Source organism: Mustela putorius, unplaced genomic scaffold, assembly GCF_011764305.1.
Source record: "Mustela putorius furo isolate JIRA1106 unplaced genomic scaffold, ASM1176430v1.1 tig00003983_pilon_pilon_pilon, whole genome shotgun sequence".
Lineage (NCBI taxonomy): Eukaryota > Metazoa > Chordata > Mammalia > Carnivora > Mustelidae > Mustela > Mustela putorius.
Window position 1 is genome coordinate 2,622,273 of NW_025422123.1, and position 15,189 is coordinate 2,637,461.

At 39.9% G+C, this 15,189-nt stretch overlaps 1 protein-coding gene and 1 long non-coding RNA gene across 4 annotated transcripts in view; one reads left to right on the top strand and one right to left on the bottom strand.

Moving 5' to 3' along the window:
* ROS1 (ROS proto-oncogene 1, receptor tyrosine kinase) overlaps positions 1–1,281 on the top strand; it is a 113,291-nt gene extending 112,010 nt beyond the window's left edge. For both annotated transcript variants that reach the window (XM_013063073.2, XM_013063082.2), the window contains one exon: positions 159–1,281. In XM_013063073.2, the coding sequence (XP_012918527.1) occupies positions 159–469 (311 nt within the window). In that variant the 3' untranslated portion in view covers positions 470–1,281. The remainder of the gene's footprint in view (positions 1–158) is intronic.
* Positions 1–9,066, bottom strand: part of LOC123389514 — a 30,401-nt gene extending 21,335 nt beyond the window's left edge. For both annotated transcript variants that reach the window (XR_006604107.1, XR_006604108.1), the window contains exon 1: positions 8,567–9,066. This is a non-coding gene — a long non-coding RNA (uncharacterized LOC123389514). The remainder of the gene's footprint in view (positions 1–8,566) is intronic.
* Positions 9,067–15,189: the final 6,123 nt, after the last annotated feature.

The following is a 15,189-nucleotide window of genomic DNA, read 5'->3' on the forward strand; positions in this document are numbered from 1 at the left end:
AGTATATCTTGTTTATCTTTGTATTCCCTGGTGGTCCTCATAAATGTTTGCTGGACTACTGTATATAGTTGGTGGTGTTATAATTCTTATATAGCCTGTATATTAGAGATACAGAAAGTCAAATAGATACCAGTGTAACTTTTATATTTTTTTCACAGATGAAGATGGCGGTGCAATCTGTTTGAATTCAGGTGATGTGATGTCAATAGCCTTAATGGAAACGAAGAACCAAGAAGGGTTAAACTATATGGTACTTGCTACAGGATGTAGCCAAGGTGAAGAAAATTCTGAGGGTCCTCTAGGCTCCAAGGAATCTGAATCTTGTGGTCTGAGGAAAGAAGAGAAGGAACCACATGCGGACAAAGCTCTCTGCCAAGAAAAACAAGTGGCTTACTGCCCTCCTGGCAAGCCTGAAGGCCTGAACTATGCTCGTCTCACTCACAGTGGATATAGAGCTGGGTCTGATTAATAGCTCTGTTTGGGAAATGCAGAGTTGAGATAAACCCTCCCATTAAGCAGTTACTGAAAGAAAAGTCTAGTAGGTTGATAGATGTGATGGTAGTCTATGATCCAAATTAACACTGGAAAGTTCCTGAATTCCTGAATTCTTGGTTTGAAGAGCCATTTGATTTCAGTTGTGACAATCCCCATAACAACTGATTAACCTTCAGCAGAATTCCCAAGTAAACCTCTAAACGTTTGGAAAGCTTAGGAAGATCCGACTCTGGAAGGGAAACTGCCCAACCCCCACCCAGGCTCCTTAGTCCATTGCCCACCCTTCAGTCTGGGCTGTGCCAGAAGCATCTTGGTTAGATGGTGAGAGACAAAATAGCTATGTACAGAAGGAACCAGCACTTAGGACATGGAAATCATTTGGAATGCTATTACTGCAATAAAATACTGTCTTTAATGACGACCCTAAAGTATTTTGTATTTTGGAGGCTTGGAAGAGCAGCTTCAATCGTACTGAAAATAGGATCATGAAGAGAGCTCTAAGTCCTAAAGTTTAGCATTCCACAAACTTTGGATTATGGAAAAATCGCTCTGTGACTTGTGTGCTGCAATGGAAATTAGCTAATATAAAGGTCATTTTCATTTGCCTTATCTGTCTTATACATGAAGTACTTAAGATTACATTTAGTATCAACTCTCCTTAAAACTAAATATAGAAAATGATATGATGCTAATTTAAGCTCTCTGATGTTTAGCACCTACATGAAATAATAGATATCTAAATGGGATCTATTAAAAATTTTCTTCGAAGAAACCCTCTGATATAAAGCCAATGATGTTTTTGTAGTCACTCATTTAAACCTGATTGCCTCAGTTGCTCTAAGAGCAATGCTAATGAAAGCATTCTGTATGTTATCAGTCACAGTAGACAGGATGTTTGCTAGGTATAGAAAATACCTTGATTATACAGTTATCTAAAAACTACTCCTGGAAGAGGATCACGTATCCATTGGAACCAGGGATAATTTGGTTCACTTTTTAACTTGCTTATTACCTGAGAGGTTGCATTGATGGTTGGCTGCCTGGTGAGGGACCCAGGCAAATCCAATGTGTGAGCTCTGTGCGGGATAGCCCCCAAGGAAAGGTTCAGGACCTGTGGCCTCTGCTACATCTGTGATTCCACGGAACGAGGTGAGATATTTTCTCTCTGATCTTCTGAGGTTCTAATGGGCATTTATCATTCTTTTTGATAGCCCAGTGTATGACGTCCCTTGCCATGCTGGGGAATTCCTCCACCTTTATCTCCTGGGTGGGGGCTACATTCCATTTGCTTCCCCCAAGACCTCTTGCAGCAAGAAGGCAGGCATGTGACCCCCACCACTCAGACCAGCTACCACAGGCTTCTAATGACTAGGACAGTCCTGAAATTCTGGAGGTCCTTGAAATTATGGAGAGCTTTTGCTCCCTGTGTCAAACCCACTTTTATCCTCAGAATGGCCTTCAGGAATGTATCTAATGGCTACCTAAAGTTTCTTAGGGTGGATATGCTATGGTTTACTGCTCCCTTGTAGATGCACCTATTCATTCATTCGCTCATTCAGTAAATATTTTTTGAGTGCTTGCCATATAGCAAGCATTGTTACAGGCACTAGGAATGGAGTAATAAAGTCTCTTCCTTGATGGAGGTTACATTCTAGCATTCCAGGTGGGGGAAAAGACATAATAAACAAGCAAAAATATATACGATAATACACTAAAATTATCTTATACTATGATGGAGTGGAACTTATTCCAGAGATACAAGGATGTTTCAATATCCACAAATCAGTGAATGTGATACACAACATTAACAAAATGGAGGATAAAAATCACATAAGGATATGAATAGATGCACAAAAAGTATCTGACAAAAGTCAACATCCATCATGGTAAAAACTCACAACAGAGCGAGTATAGAGGGAATGTACCTCAACATAATAAAGGTCACTTATAACCAGCCTACAGTTAACACTATACTCAGTGGTGAAAAACCAAAAGCTTTTCCTCTAAGATCATGAACAAGACAAGAATGTCCATTCTTACCACTTCTGTTGAACATAGTGTTGGATGTCTTAGCCAGAGCAATCAGACAAACAACAACAACAACAACAACAACACCTAAATTGGAAAGGAATGAGTAAAACTGTCACTGTTTGCAGATGACATGATATTATATATACAGAAAACACTAAACACTCCATCAAAATACTGTTAGAACAAATAAACTAATTCTACAATGTTGCAGGATACAAAAATCAATACACAAAAATCTGTTGTGTTTTTTTTACATTAATAGCAAACTACTAGAGAAATTAAGTAAATCTCATTTATAATTGCTCAAGGAGAGTAAGATAATTAGGTGTAAATTCAGCTGAGGTGAAAGACCTATATATTTAAAACTACAAGGCATTAATGAAACTGAAGAAGACACAAATAAATGAAAAGATATTCTGTACTTATGGATTTAAATAATTAATATTGTTAAAATATCCATACTACCTGAAACAATATATAGATTCAAAGCAATCCCTATCAAAATTTTAATGGTATTTTTCACAGAAATGGAATAAACAATTCTAAAATTTGTATGAAACCACAGAACCCCAAATAGCCAAAGAAATCTTGAAAAAGACAAATCTGGAAGCATCATGCTTCTTGATTTCAAACTATATTACAAAACTACAGTAATTAAAACAGTATGGTATTGACATAAAAACATGTAGATCAACAGAACAGAACAGAGAGACACACATATATGGTTGATTAACTGATGACTAAGAAGCCGGGGACATACAATACAGAAAGGACAGTATCTTCAATAATTGGTGCTGGGAAAATTGGACAGTGACATGGAAAAGAATGGAACTGGACATCAGCTACCTTTAGTCATATATAAAAATAAGCAAAGGTGGAGTAGAGACTTGAATAGAAGGCTTGAAACCATAAAGTTCCTAAAAGAAAATATAGGCAGTAAGCTTATTGACGTAAGTTTCATTGATAAATTTTTTTTTAATATGATGCCAAAACAGAAGCAACAAAAGCAAAAATAAGCAAATGGAACTACATGAAACTACACAACAAAGGAAACCAACGAAATGAAAAGACAACATACTGAATGGGAGAAAATAATTGTAAATCATATATCTGATAAAGGGCTAATATCTAAAATATACAAAGAACACATACAACTTAATAACTAGAAAAAAACTGATTTAAAAAAAAAAAGGGCAGAAGTGGGGCGCCAAGGTGCCTCAGTCAAAGCATCCAGCTCTTGATTTTAGTTCAAGTCATAATCCTAGAGTTGTGAGACCAAGCCCTGCCTCGGGCTCTACTCAGCCGGCAGTCTACTTGGGATTTTCTCTCCCTCCCCTTACTCATTCATTCATTCTCTCTCTCTCTCGAATACATAAATAAATTTTTTAAAAAGAGGGCAGATGAATTTGCAAAAACATGTTTGAAGTTGGAGGGAATAATACTAAGCAAAATAAGTCAGTCAGAGAAAGACAAATACCACTTGATTTCACTTACACGTGGAATTTAAGAAACAAAACAAGTAAGCAAAGGGGGAAAAAGAAAGAGAGAGAGAAAGAGAGACAAATCAAGAAACAGACTCTTAATTATATAGAGAACAAACTAACTGATGGTTACCAGCAGGGAGGAGCAGGCCGGGGGATGGGTGGACTAGGTGGTGGGGATTGAGGAGAGCACTTGTTGTGATGAGAACCTGGGTTATGTATGGAATTGTTGAATCACTGTATTGTACACCTGAAACTAATATAACACTGTATGTTAACTCACTGAAATTAAAATAAAAACTTTTTTAAAAAGGAGCAGAAGATCAGAATAGACTTTTTTTTTTCAAAGACATACAGATTGAGGGAGTCCTGTGGGCATGAACCCCACTGTTGCAGAACTTCCCAGCAGACAAAGGGCTTGAGAACTGTTATGAACTAGAGATGATATGCAGGATGTTATAGCCGACCACAGATTGACCACCAGGACGTGCTGTACGTGCTACAAGCAACCAGGCAGTGTTAGCATCGCATCTGCAGCAGACTGCAGATTAACCACAAGAGCCTTTGGCGCAGTGACTGAACTGGCATATAAGCAGCACTGGCCCTCTGCTTGTCAGAGTGTGCTCTTGGGACACTCTCGCTCAGATCATCCTCCCGGTCGATGCACCCAAAAGGTGTGCTCCAGGGAGGGGATCGGTCACCTTTTCGGTCGATGCACCCAAAAGGTGTGCTCCAGAGAAGGGGATCGAGCGGGAGTGCCCTGGGCCCTCTCTCTAGCCCATGCGGCTAGAGTTGTCTGTCTTGTATTAGCTATTGTGTGGTACGTGCTACTAAACAGCTTTCGCTTTCAGTTATTGTGTGTGACCCGTTTGCTTCCACCATTGGACCGGCTTCCTTCCTTCCTTCCTCCATTTAGCACAAGAACTTGAATATCATCTCTAAACTCCTGGTCAATAATTCCTCCCTGGATTTGTAGACCTTTTGAGCCTAGGGATGGTTTTTGGGTTATCCAACCCCAGTATCCTCTTGGGATCTCTATTTTTGTTTCTATGTTTAGTTTTACAATCTCCCTAGGTAATAGAAATAAATCTTTTGGGGTACATAGATCATAGCCTACATCTTCTGGTCTTTTGTCCTTAATATTTTCTCCCTCCACAACAATAGATACTAATTGGTCTGCTTCTGTGTTTCCAGGTACCCCCTTATGTCCTGGTACCCATCCTATATACCAATTGTCCTTTTTCATAGCTAATTAAATTATCTCTTTCCATAAACTATCTTCTATGGTTTCTGGGTCTGGTTTAGCTCTTAAAATGGAGAAGCAGTACTTGCTATCTGTGATGATGTTAACTTGCGGACCTGAATCTTGAAAGGCCATTTTTATTGCATATTTTTCTGCTTGCTGATTCGATCCTGCTATATGTTCTATTCTACTTTTTCCTGTGGATGTAACATATCCTGCCTTTGTTTGTTGTTCCTTTCTCCCTCCATCTGTATAGAAGACTTCCACACCCTCTAAAGGATCATCACTTTGGTTTGCTAGGACTTCCTTAAACATTAAATTTGCATTTATTAGGAAACCAGCGAAGATAATTTTGTTGGCTGTACCAATTTTCTAAGGTCCTTTTTTCCATGGGGAGTAGAATAATGGGTCTACCCCAATCTGATTTTGCATTCTGTGCAAATATTTTGAATAGCTATGGCCAATTTATCTAAGATAGATTTTCCAATATCCCTCTTTAATGATTGTCTTCCAACCCATAGCATTTGCTTTTTCTTTTGCTCTTCCTGATATATTCCATAATTTATTTCTTGAGAATCCTTTACAATCTTGTAATAAACCTCCTTTTCTGGTACGTAGTAATGATATCCCTGATTTTCTGTTATTTTTTGTTGGGCATATTTTACTTCCTCCAAAGCTTCTGTTGTCCATTCCCTATGGGAGTCTAATTGCATATTGCCTCTCATTAACTTACATAAGTTTTTTATCTTCAATCCTGGTATCATGGAGCTAGCCCAATTGATCTTTCCTAATATTTTTTGCAGTTGGTTTAAAGTTGGTTTTTCTGGGATTTCCAGTTCCCATTTCTGCAATTTCCAGGTTCTAGGTTCTAATTCATACCCCATCCGCTTATATGGGGGAGTTTCCTGTAGTTTCTCCTCTGGGGTTTTAAACCCCCATTGAAGTAGCATGTCTCTAAGATTTTGCACTACCTTTTGATGCTCCTTTTTGCTTAAATCTGATCCTATTAGTAAATCATCCATGTATTGGTATAATAATATCTCAGGATGTTGTTCTCTCCAGGGCAAGAGAATATCTCTGAGGGTACCTTGATATATAGCAGGGCTGTGACTCCAGCCTTGTGGGAGACAGCACCACTGGAACCTTCTGGCTGGTCCTTGATTGTTCAAGGAAGGTAGGGGGAATGCCGTGTAAGGCCTAAAATCAGGATCCAATGGGATAGTAAAGTAGGCATCTGCTATATCTAAAACAGTTATATTTTTCTTTTTTGGCAACTCTGCAGGGAAGGGAATTCCCAATTGTATATCTTGTCCCTTTAAAGTCATCTTATTAAGCTCCCTGAAATCTATTAACAGTCTGTATTTTCCTGACTTCTTTTTTATGCAAAATATGGGTGTATTCCAAGGGCTATCCCATGCTGCTTCTTCTATTTTCCCTTCCTTTAATAACTTCTCTATGATTTCTGTAATTCCCTCTAACTTATCCTTGCTAAGGGGGCATTGCTTTATTTGGGGTCCCTTAGTAGGGTCTTTAAGTTGTACCTTGTAGGGCCTAATCTTATCTGATAGATTAGCACATATTAATTTTATCCCTAATTTCTTTAAAATATCTCTTCCTAAGAGATTCAGGGGGACTTCTCCTGCCAAGATTTGTGAAGAAATCCTTTTTTCTCCTACTTGAATATTTATGGGACCATATTTTTGAAATCTTTGGAGACCCCCTACTCCAACTATGTTGACCACCTCTAAGCATGGTCCTAGATCCAATTTTCTTGCTTCCTTGTTGCTGATAATTGATGTATTGGCCCCAGTGTCTATCAGCATATGAATCTCCTTTTCATTAACATACACTGGGGTCATAGGCCTACTACTTAGGCTAAGGACAGGGAGGGATATAGTTTGTTGGTCCCCCCCTCCTGATGGGTATATTCGCTGGCCTGCATTACTTTCCCAGGGGACATCCCCTGGGGGTGCTGCCCGTTTCCCTGTTTGCACTCCTTCTGCATGTGGCCTGGTTTTCCACATTTAAAGCAAGTCATTTTTTGTTGTTGCTTGGGCGCCCGACATTGCCTTGCTACGTGACCAGGTTTGCCACAATTAAAACATTTTTCTCCATTTCCCCCTCCTTCCTTGTTGCAGCCCTGCCTGCAGGGCTTCGGCTAGGAGAGCCATTTTGTGTTTATTTGACCCAATCTCCCTACAGGCATACATTTTGTCCTCTAGAGGATCTTCTGGTCTTAGATTTCTCATGGCTGCCTTGCAGTCCTCATTTGCATTATTGATACTTAGCTGCTGTTTTAGGTATGCCTTGATTTCCTGATCTGTTATTTCTTGATCTATTTGGCCGAATAATCTATCTATGAAATCCGGATAAGGTTCTTTTGGGCCCTGTCTGATGGATGTGGCTTTAGGAGCCCCTTTGTAGACTCTGATGGCATCCTGGAAGGCTTCAAGAATCATGTTTCTATGTAGGTTTTTAGCCACATTCCATTCTGGTCTGGCAGCTTCTTCATTTGTCATGTTTAGACCTCTAATTTCTGCCACCGTCAGGTGGTGAGGTCCTGCTGCACCAGGGCCTGGTGGTGGATGCATCATCTCATATTCTTTTAGCCTCTCATTCAATTTGGCGAGCAAAAGTTCCTTTTGCCCCGAGGCCCCTGGGACTATGTCTAAGAGCCCGGTCATCTCCGGTGAAGTACTACTTGCCATGATGATCCCAAAATATTGGAGAGTTGCCTGAGCAAGAAGTCCTGACTCCTGTACCTTGCCTATCCAACTGCTATAGAATCTGGGATTAAATTGTTCATATTCTTGTTGGCCGTGCCTAAGACCTACTGGATATGCAGCCTGGACCTTTTGATCATCCTGCTTTGGGGGATTTTTGACATCCTCATCTCCAAAGCTTGGATGACAAACCTTGTATTGCACAAGTCCCTCTGACAACTCTCTTATCTTAAATTTGTTAAGAAGACACCAAATGCAACATAAAGTTTCCAAGCAGACCTTGTATAACCCGTCGGGTTTATTTCCTCTTGCTTCTACCCATCTTTGAATTAGGTCCTCTAATGATTCCTCTGTCACCTCCTTAACCGGCGTCCTGGTTGCCTCAATGGCTATCTTCAAGGCCCAGACACAGTTACCACTGGTAACTGTCTCTTTACTCCCCAAACATTTCCTTACTCTCAACATCGCCTTGAAGACCGGTTGCAACCGCTTCTCATCACTCTTACTTACTCCAGCCCCCATGGCTGTTTTGTTTTCTATCCCCTCTTGGGACAGTCTCAGATGTCTGTTTCAAGATCTCGGGGAGTACTCACCATTGAGGCTTTAGAGGCTCGAAGGATGGCTCACTCTACTTTGTCTGTGTTCTCCTGGCTGGCTCGCCAACTGGGAGCTCTCTGCTGTTCACGGAGCTCCCAGGGTGGAATGGTGGAAGCAAACGGGTCACACACAATAACTGAAAGCGAAAGCTGTTTAGTAGCACGTACCACACAATAGCTAATACAAGACAGACAACTCTAGCCGCATGGGCTAGAGAGAGGGCCCAGGGCACTCCCGCTCGATCCCCTTCTCTGGAGCACACCTTTTGGGTGCATCGACCGAAAAGGTGACCGATCCCCTCCCTGGAGCACACCTTTTGGGTGCATCGACCGGGAGGATGATCTGAGCGAGAGTGTCCCAAGAGCACACTCTGACAAGCAGAGGGCCAGTGCTGCTTATATGCCAGTTCAGTCACTGCGCCAAAGGCTCTTGTGGTTAATCTGCAGTCTGCTGCAGATGCGATGCTAACACTGCCTGGTTGCTTGTAGCACGTACAGCACGTCCTGGTGGTCAATCTGTGGTCGGCTATAACATCCTGCATAACATCTCTAGTTTATAACAGTTGGGAGCCTTTTGTCTGCTGGGAAGTTCTGCAACAGTGGGGTTCATGCTCACAGGACTTCCTCTGTACCCCTGGGAGCTCCCTGAGTGGCAGAGAGCTCCCACAGATGGCCAAAAGGTACATGAAAAGATGGAAAATCATTACTCATCAGGGTAATGCAACTCAAAACCACAATGAGAATTCACTTCACACCGGTTAGAATGGCCATTATCAAAAGACAAGAGCTAACAAGTGTTGGCAAAGATGTGGAAGAAAAAGAACACTTGTGCACTGTTAATAGGAATATGAATTATTACAACTCCTATGAAAAAAGGCATGAAGGTTCCACCAAAAATTAAAAATAGAACTACCATATGATCCAGCAACTTCTTTTGTGGGTATTTATCAAAAGAAAAAAATGTTTGAAAAGGTATATGCACCCCTTTGTTCAGTGGAGCCTTATTTACAATAGCCAAGATATAAAAAGGACCTGAATGTCCATCAATGGATGAATGGATAAAAAATTTGTAGTATGTATATCCAATGGGCTATTTATTCAGCCATAAAAAGAATGAAATTTTGCTATTTGTGACACCATGGATTGACCTCAAGGGCATTATGCTAAGTGAAATAAGTCAGACAGAAAAAGACAAATATTGTATGGCCTCTCTCATATGTGAACTCTTTAAAAAAAGAATAATAGATAGAGAAAAAGAGATTGAGAGAGAAAAATTCCAGACTTATAGATACGGAGAACAGATTGGTGTTTGCCCTGTGCAAGAGGTGGGGTTGAGGGAGCAGGAGAGATAGTGAACTATTCTTTTTTATGGGAGGGGCTTAAAGAAATTGAATAATATTTTTAAACAAAAACATAATTTTTCAAAAGAAAAAAGGAAATGAGGAACAAAAGGAAGCAAGTTTAGCAGTAAGCATTTTTTTAAGGAAAAAAATTTTTTTAAGGAAAAGAAAAATCTAAGAGAAAAGAAAAATCTAAGAGACGATAAAATGGGGAATAAGTTTGATTTGAACAGAGATCTTGTACCATATTGAGGAGGATCAAAAATGCAAATTAAAAATATAACATTGCATTTCAAAAGAATATTTCCTTGCAGATATTGTAGCTGACTGTATAGTCTACTTTTACCCTTTCTCTGAATGGCAAAGCAACAGAGAGGAATAGAATGAAGAAGCAGAAAATAACTGGGAGTGAAAAAAAGAGAAGTCACAGCAGGAAACCTACTCTCAGGATCAATTATTATTATTCAATCAATTACTTGATTTACTTAAAAATACCATTTAAAAACATCTTTTTCTGTATTCAGTATATTCTTTTTGGGGTTTCATATTTGTCAATATTCTGATGCAGAGAACAGATTCCACTCTAGACAATTTGAATAAAAGAATTTATTATAGTCTGTCAGATAGCTTTCCAGAATTACTGAGATAGCTGATTAGAAATCTGAGGGTGAAATTCCAGAATCTGTTTTCAAGTCTATACTGTAGAACCAGGCTGCCAAAGGAGCTGCTTCTCCTGCCATGATCTTGTCAAATCAGGAGACATCCCTTGTTATGTATATAAATATAGGGCTGCCTCAGTCAGAGCTGGTAAATTAGCTATAGTTACTGGTCCTGGAACAGCACCACTGTGCTCCAATCAGGAACCTCATGTGCAAAATTAGGAAGCTTCAGGGTCCCACATGATGCCACCTTTTCTAGTAGCTAGAAGCCATTTCTGCCAAATCAATAAGCCTCAGAGATAGAGTTTGGCTGCAGAACTATACCACCTTTGGTATAATACCTATTGATAAAATACATGCCCATCATCCCATTTATCTCAGTTCAAATTTCAAGTCTCATGAGTTTGTGTCTGATATAGAACCTGAGTCAAACTTGGATCACCAGCTGAACATGAATTGGGGAAATGTTTGTTTTAGCTTTCTGCTCTCCACAGGAAAGGGAAGTCAAGACAGAAGAAAATCAGAATAGATGTTCTGAGCCAAACCTCCATAGCTGCAGTAGACCACATTCTAACTTTTCCACATTTGTCTTTGAAAAGTTCATTTTTTTGTCATTATGCAGAGAATTACATATTTGGTCCATCTTTGAGCATAGTCCCCAAATCTAGAACATTCCTCCTGTAAACAAGAACTTAAAAAATATCTACTCAATATATCTAAGTGACAAACATATATATGATGTGTCAGAGGACGCTGAGTATTAATAGAAATAAGAATCAGGGAATGCAAGCTGGTGCAACCTCTCTGGAAAGCAGCATGGAGGTTCCTCAAAATGTTGAAAATAGAACTGCCCTATGACCCAGCAATTGCACTATTGGGTATTTACCCTAAAGATACAAACGTAGTGATCCAAAGGGGCACGTGTACTCGAATGTTTATAGCAGCAATGTCCACAATAGCCAAACTATGGAAAGAACCTAGAAGTCCATCAACAGATGAATGGATCAAGAAGATGTGGTATATATACACAATGGAATACTATGCAGCCATCAAAAGAAATGAAATCTTGCCATTTGCGACAACATGGATAGAACTAGAGCGTATCATGCTTAGCGAAATAAGTCAAGCGGAGAAAGACAACTATCATATGATCTCCCTGATATGAGGAAGTGGTGATGCAACATGGGGGCTTAAGTGGGTACGAGAAGAATAAATGAAAGAAGATGGGATTGGGAGGGAGATAAACCATAAGTGACTCTTAATCTCACAAAACAAACTGAGGGTTGCTGGGGGGAGGGGGTTTGGGAGAAGAGGGTGGTATTATGGACATTGGGGAGGGTATGTGTTTTGGTGAGTGCTGTGAAGTGTGTAAACCTGGTGATTCACAGACCTGTACCCCTGGGGATAAAAATATATGTTTATAAAAAATAAAAAATTATATTAAAAAAAAAAGAAATAAGAATCAGGGGATGAGGCATAGCTAGAGACAGAGAGAGAGAGAGAGTGAGGACCGTTGTTATTTTATGTTCAATTGCCAGGGAAGGTCAGACCAATGAAGAGATATTTAGTGAAGACCTGAAATGAATTTTAAAAAGTAGTCATATGAATTTGTGGTAGAAGGAAAAGAAAGTTCAAAAGCCCTCTCTGAGATGGAAGTATACCTAGTCTGTGAAAGGAAGAGCACACGGTCAGGAGAAAATTGAAAGAGGGGAGAGTGGTAGTGGCAGTTACATCATATGGGCCATTGTAGGCTCTCAGGAGGATGATGGGAAAACACCAGAGTTTTGAACAAACAAGAGATATGATGTGACTTGGGTTTTGAAAGGATCATTCCAGCTTTGTGGAGAGGAGCCTGAGAGTAGAGTGGGCCTAAGAGAGAAGCAAGAGCATCAACTAGATGCTATTACGATCAACCAGACAAGAGATGATGGTGGGTTGGCAGTGAAAGTGGTGAAACAGTGGTGGAAGTGATGAAAGTGGTTGATTCTGAGGTTTTTTGGGAGATTGTGCTGACAAATTAAGTATGGGGTGTGAGAGAAGAAAGATTAAGATTTTAAACTGAGCAGTGGGAAGAATGGAAGTTATCACTTACTCAGATGCAGAAGACAGGAGAGATGATTCATGTTGAGAGGCAGGGTGGCAATGAAAGTTTCAGTTTGGGATATTAGGGTTTTTTTTTTTAAGATTTTATTTATTTATTTGAGAGAGATGTAAAGGAAGCACAAGCAGGAGGAAGAACAGAGGGAGAAGCTGACTCCCCGGTGAGCAAGGAGCCTGATGTGAGACTTGATCCCAGGACCCTGGGATCATGACCTGAGCCAAAGGCAGAAGCTTAACTGGCTGAGCCACCCAGGCATCCTTAGGATATTAGTTTTCGGATGGTTGTTAGATATCTTTGGGGAGACGCTAAGTGTGGATTTGGAAAGGGAGGAAGGACCAGGCTTCAGGCTGAAGGGTTTTCCATATGGACAGAAGGCTGAGACTACCCATGAGATGGGCTCAGCTCAACCAGGTCTGCCTATAAATAACAGAGAACATCTAAGCATGAGGCCAGAGTCACTCCGTGTTTAGATATTAGGGAGCTAAGGAAACACTAGCAAAGATTGAGAAGGAGGGCTCAGAAAAGCAGTATGAAGAACAAGAGAGTAGAAACCTGGAAACCAAGTGAACAAGATGTTTGAAGAAGGATGGAATTATGAACTGTGTCAAATATGATTGACAGGCAAGGTAGCCATATACACCACTTTGCCCAGGATTGTCCCAGTTTATGCCTTTGTCCTGGATTACTACCAGTGCCCCTTTCACACTTAAAACTGATCTTGTTCAGACTATAAATTATATGGTCCCCTGTGGTGGACACAGAGGTGTGCTGTTTAGATCATCTTTCTAGAGCACCTGCTGTGGGGAGCATGGCTAATTGACATCTCCAGCTGCTGTATTTTCAGATCTACTATGACATTTATGCCAGGTTATGCTTCCCTTGGGCCATTTCCTTCCAATGACTGAATGCAAAGAGGTACTAGAAATGGGCCATACCTACCCGAGTGGATATTATTGGCTACTAACAGGCCATTTTGACTTGGAGGCTCCCTTTTGGTCGGGCTGAGACTTTCCCAGAATTGCACTGTAATCTGAGGCTCTTCCCCCTCAATCGTCCCTTCTCTCCCTAACAGGTGTCAGGCCAAGTGTAAACATCTGAAATTGCTGCCCTCCTCCTTCCCCTCCCCTAACCATTTCAAAACAAAGTCAACCATAACATTAAAACCCAGGGGTTTTATAACAATGGTTAGTGCCATCATTAAAGAGCTAAACATTGTAGAGTTCATGACTTCAATCATATCTCCATTTAATTCACCAGAACTCCTTCAGAAACTGCATGGATCCCAGAGAATGACTTGCATACCATGAGTTAAACCGAATAGAACTGTAATTCAGTTCTTTACTAGAACATATTGGTAAGGCTGCCAGTACACAGTATGTGTCTTGGCATCTGCTTATCAGAGGATCTTAATGGAGGTATCCCCCAACTGATGAGACAGATACAAGGAATACTGAGAACTGATCCTTGGGCTTAGACACACAGAGATAACCAATGGCCATGACAAGTGTGTGTGTAGTGGAAGCTAAATTAGGGAGGATAAAAGGAAAATGGATACATAAATGGAGAGAGCAAGAAGATGACTCCTGTAATGCATTTTGTCATTTAAAAGAAACAGAAGCAACTGGAAGGAGAGAGGTCAAGAGAGTTTGGTTTTGTTTTTTGTTTTTAAAGGCAGGAATATTGCAGGCTGTTTTATATTAGTGGGAATGACCCAGCAGAGTGGGCAAACTGATGACGCAGGAAGAGAGGCCAATTGTTGAAGTGATGTCTTGAGCACAAGGAGTGGGATACAAGTGCAGAAAAATGATATTTGACACTCACTGCCTCCCACTAAAAGTGGAGAACCCCTCCCCACTCCTTTTAATAAGACAATTTTCTTTACCAAAGCATGCTTCCAGAGAGTTTTTCTTTTAACTTTTAACCCAAACCTCAGCTCAACTTATATTTTTAAATTGGTTTGCACATAATATATAAAACACTAATGCAGTATTTTATCTGTGTTTTTCACAATAATTGGTGAAAAACCTCCTCAATGTATTTGGTATCCAGTTAAAGGGCTAAAGAATATTATATATCAGTGGTGAATGAGGCTTAGCTAGAGTTAGATTTTTTTTAATTATTCAGTTTTATTTATAATAACACCATTCCCTGGACATCAAATAAACAGACATCTCAAACACCAATGCTAGATGAAGGTATCAGTATTATCAAGTTTTTATTGTTATTATTATTAACTACATAGTTTGGAATGGTTAAGTATAAAATTGTGACTAATTTTCCTTCTCACCATTTCCAATGAAATACACCTTCATTGCGGTTTTCCCTCAGGATATAAATCTGACATTTCCTGAGACTCTTTTTTTACTCTTTTAAAAAAGTGCAAGCAAAAAAAATATTTTTAGGAATCTTTGAATAAGAACGAGTATCATAAGCTATATTCCCTGTGTTTCTTACCAAAAGTCTGTTAATGTCTTTCTATCAGTTTCTGCGTATGGAAGAGAAATTGTCGGAAGTAAAAAC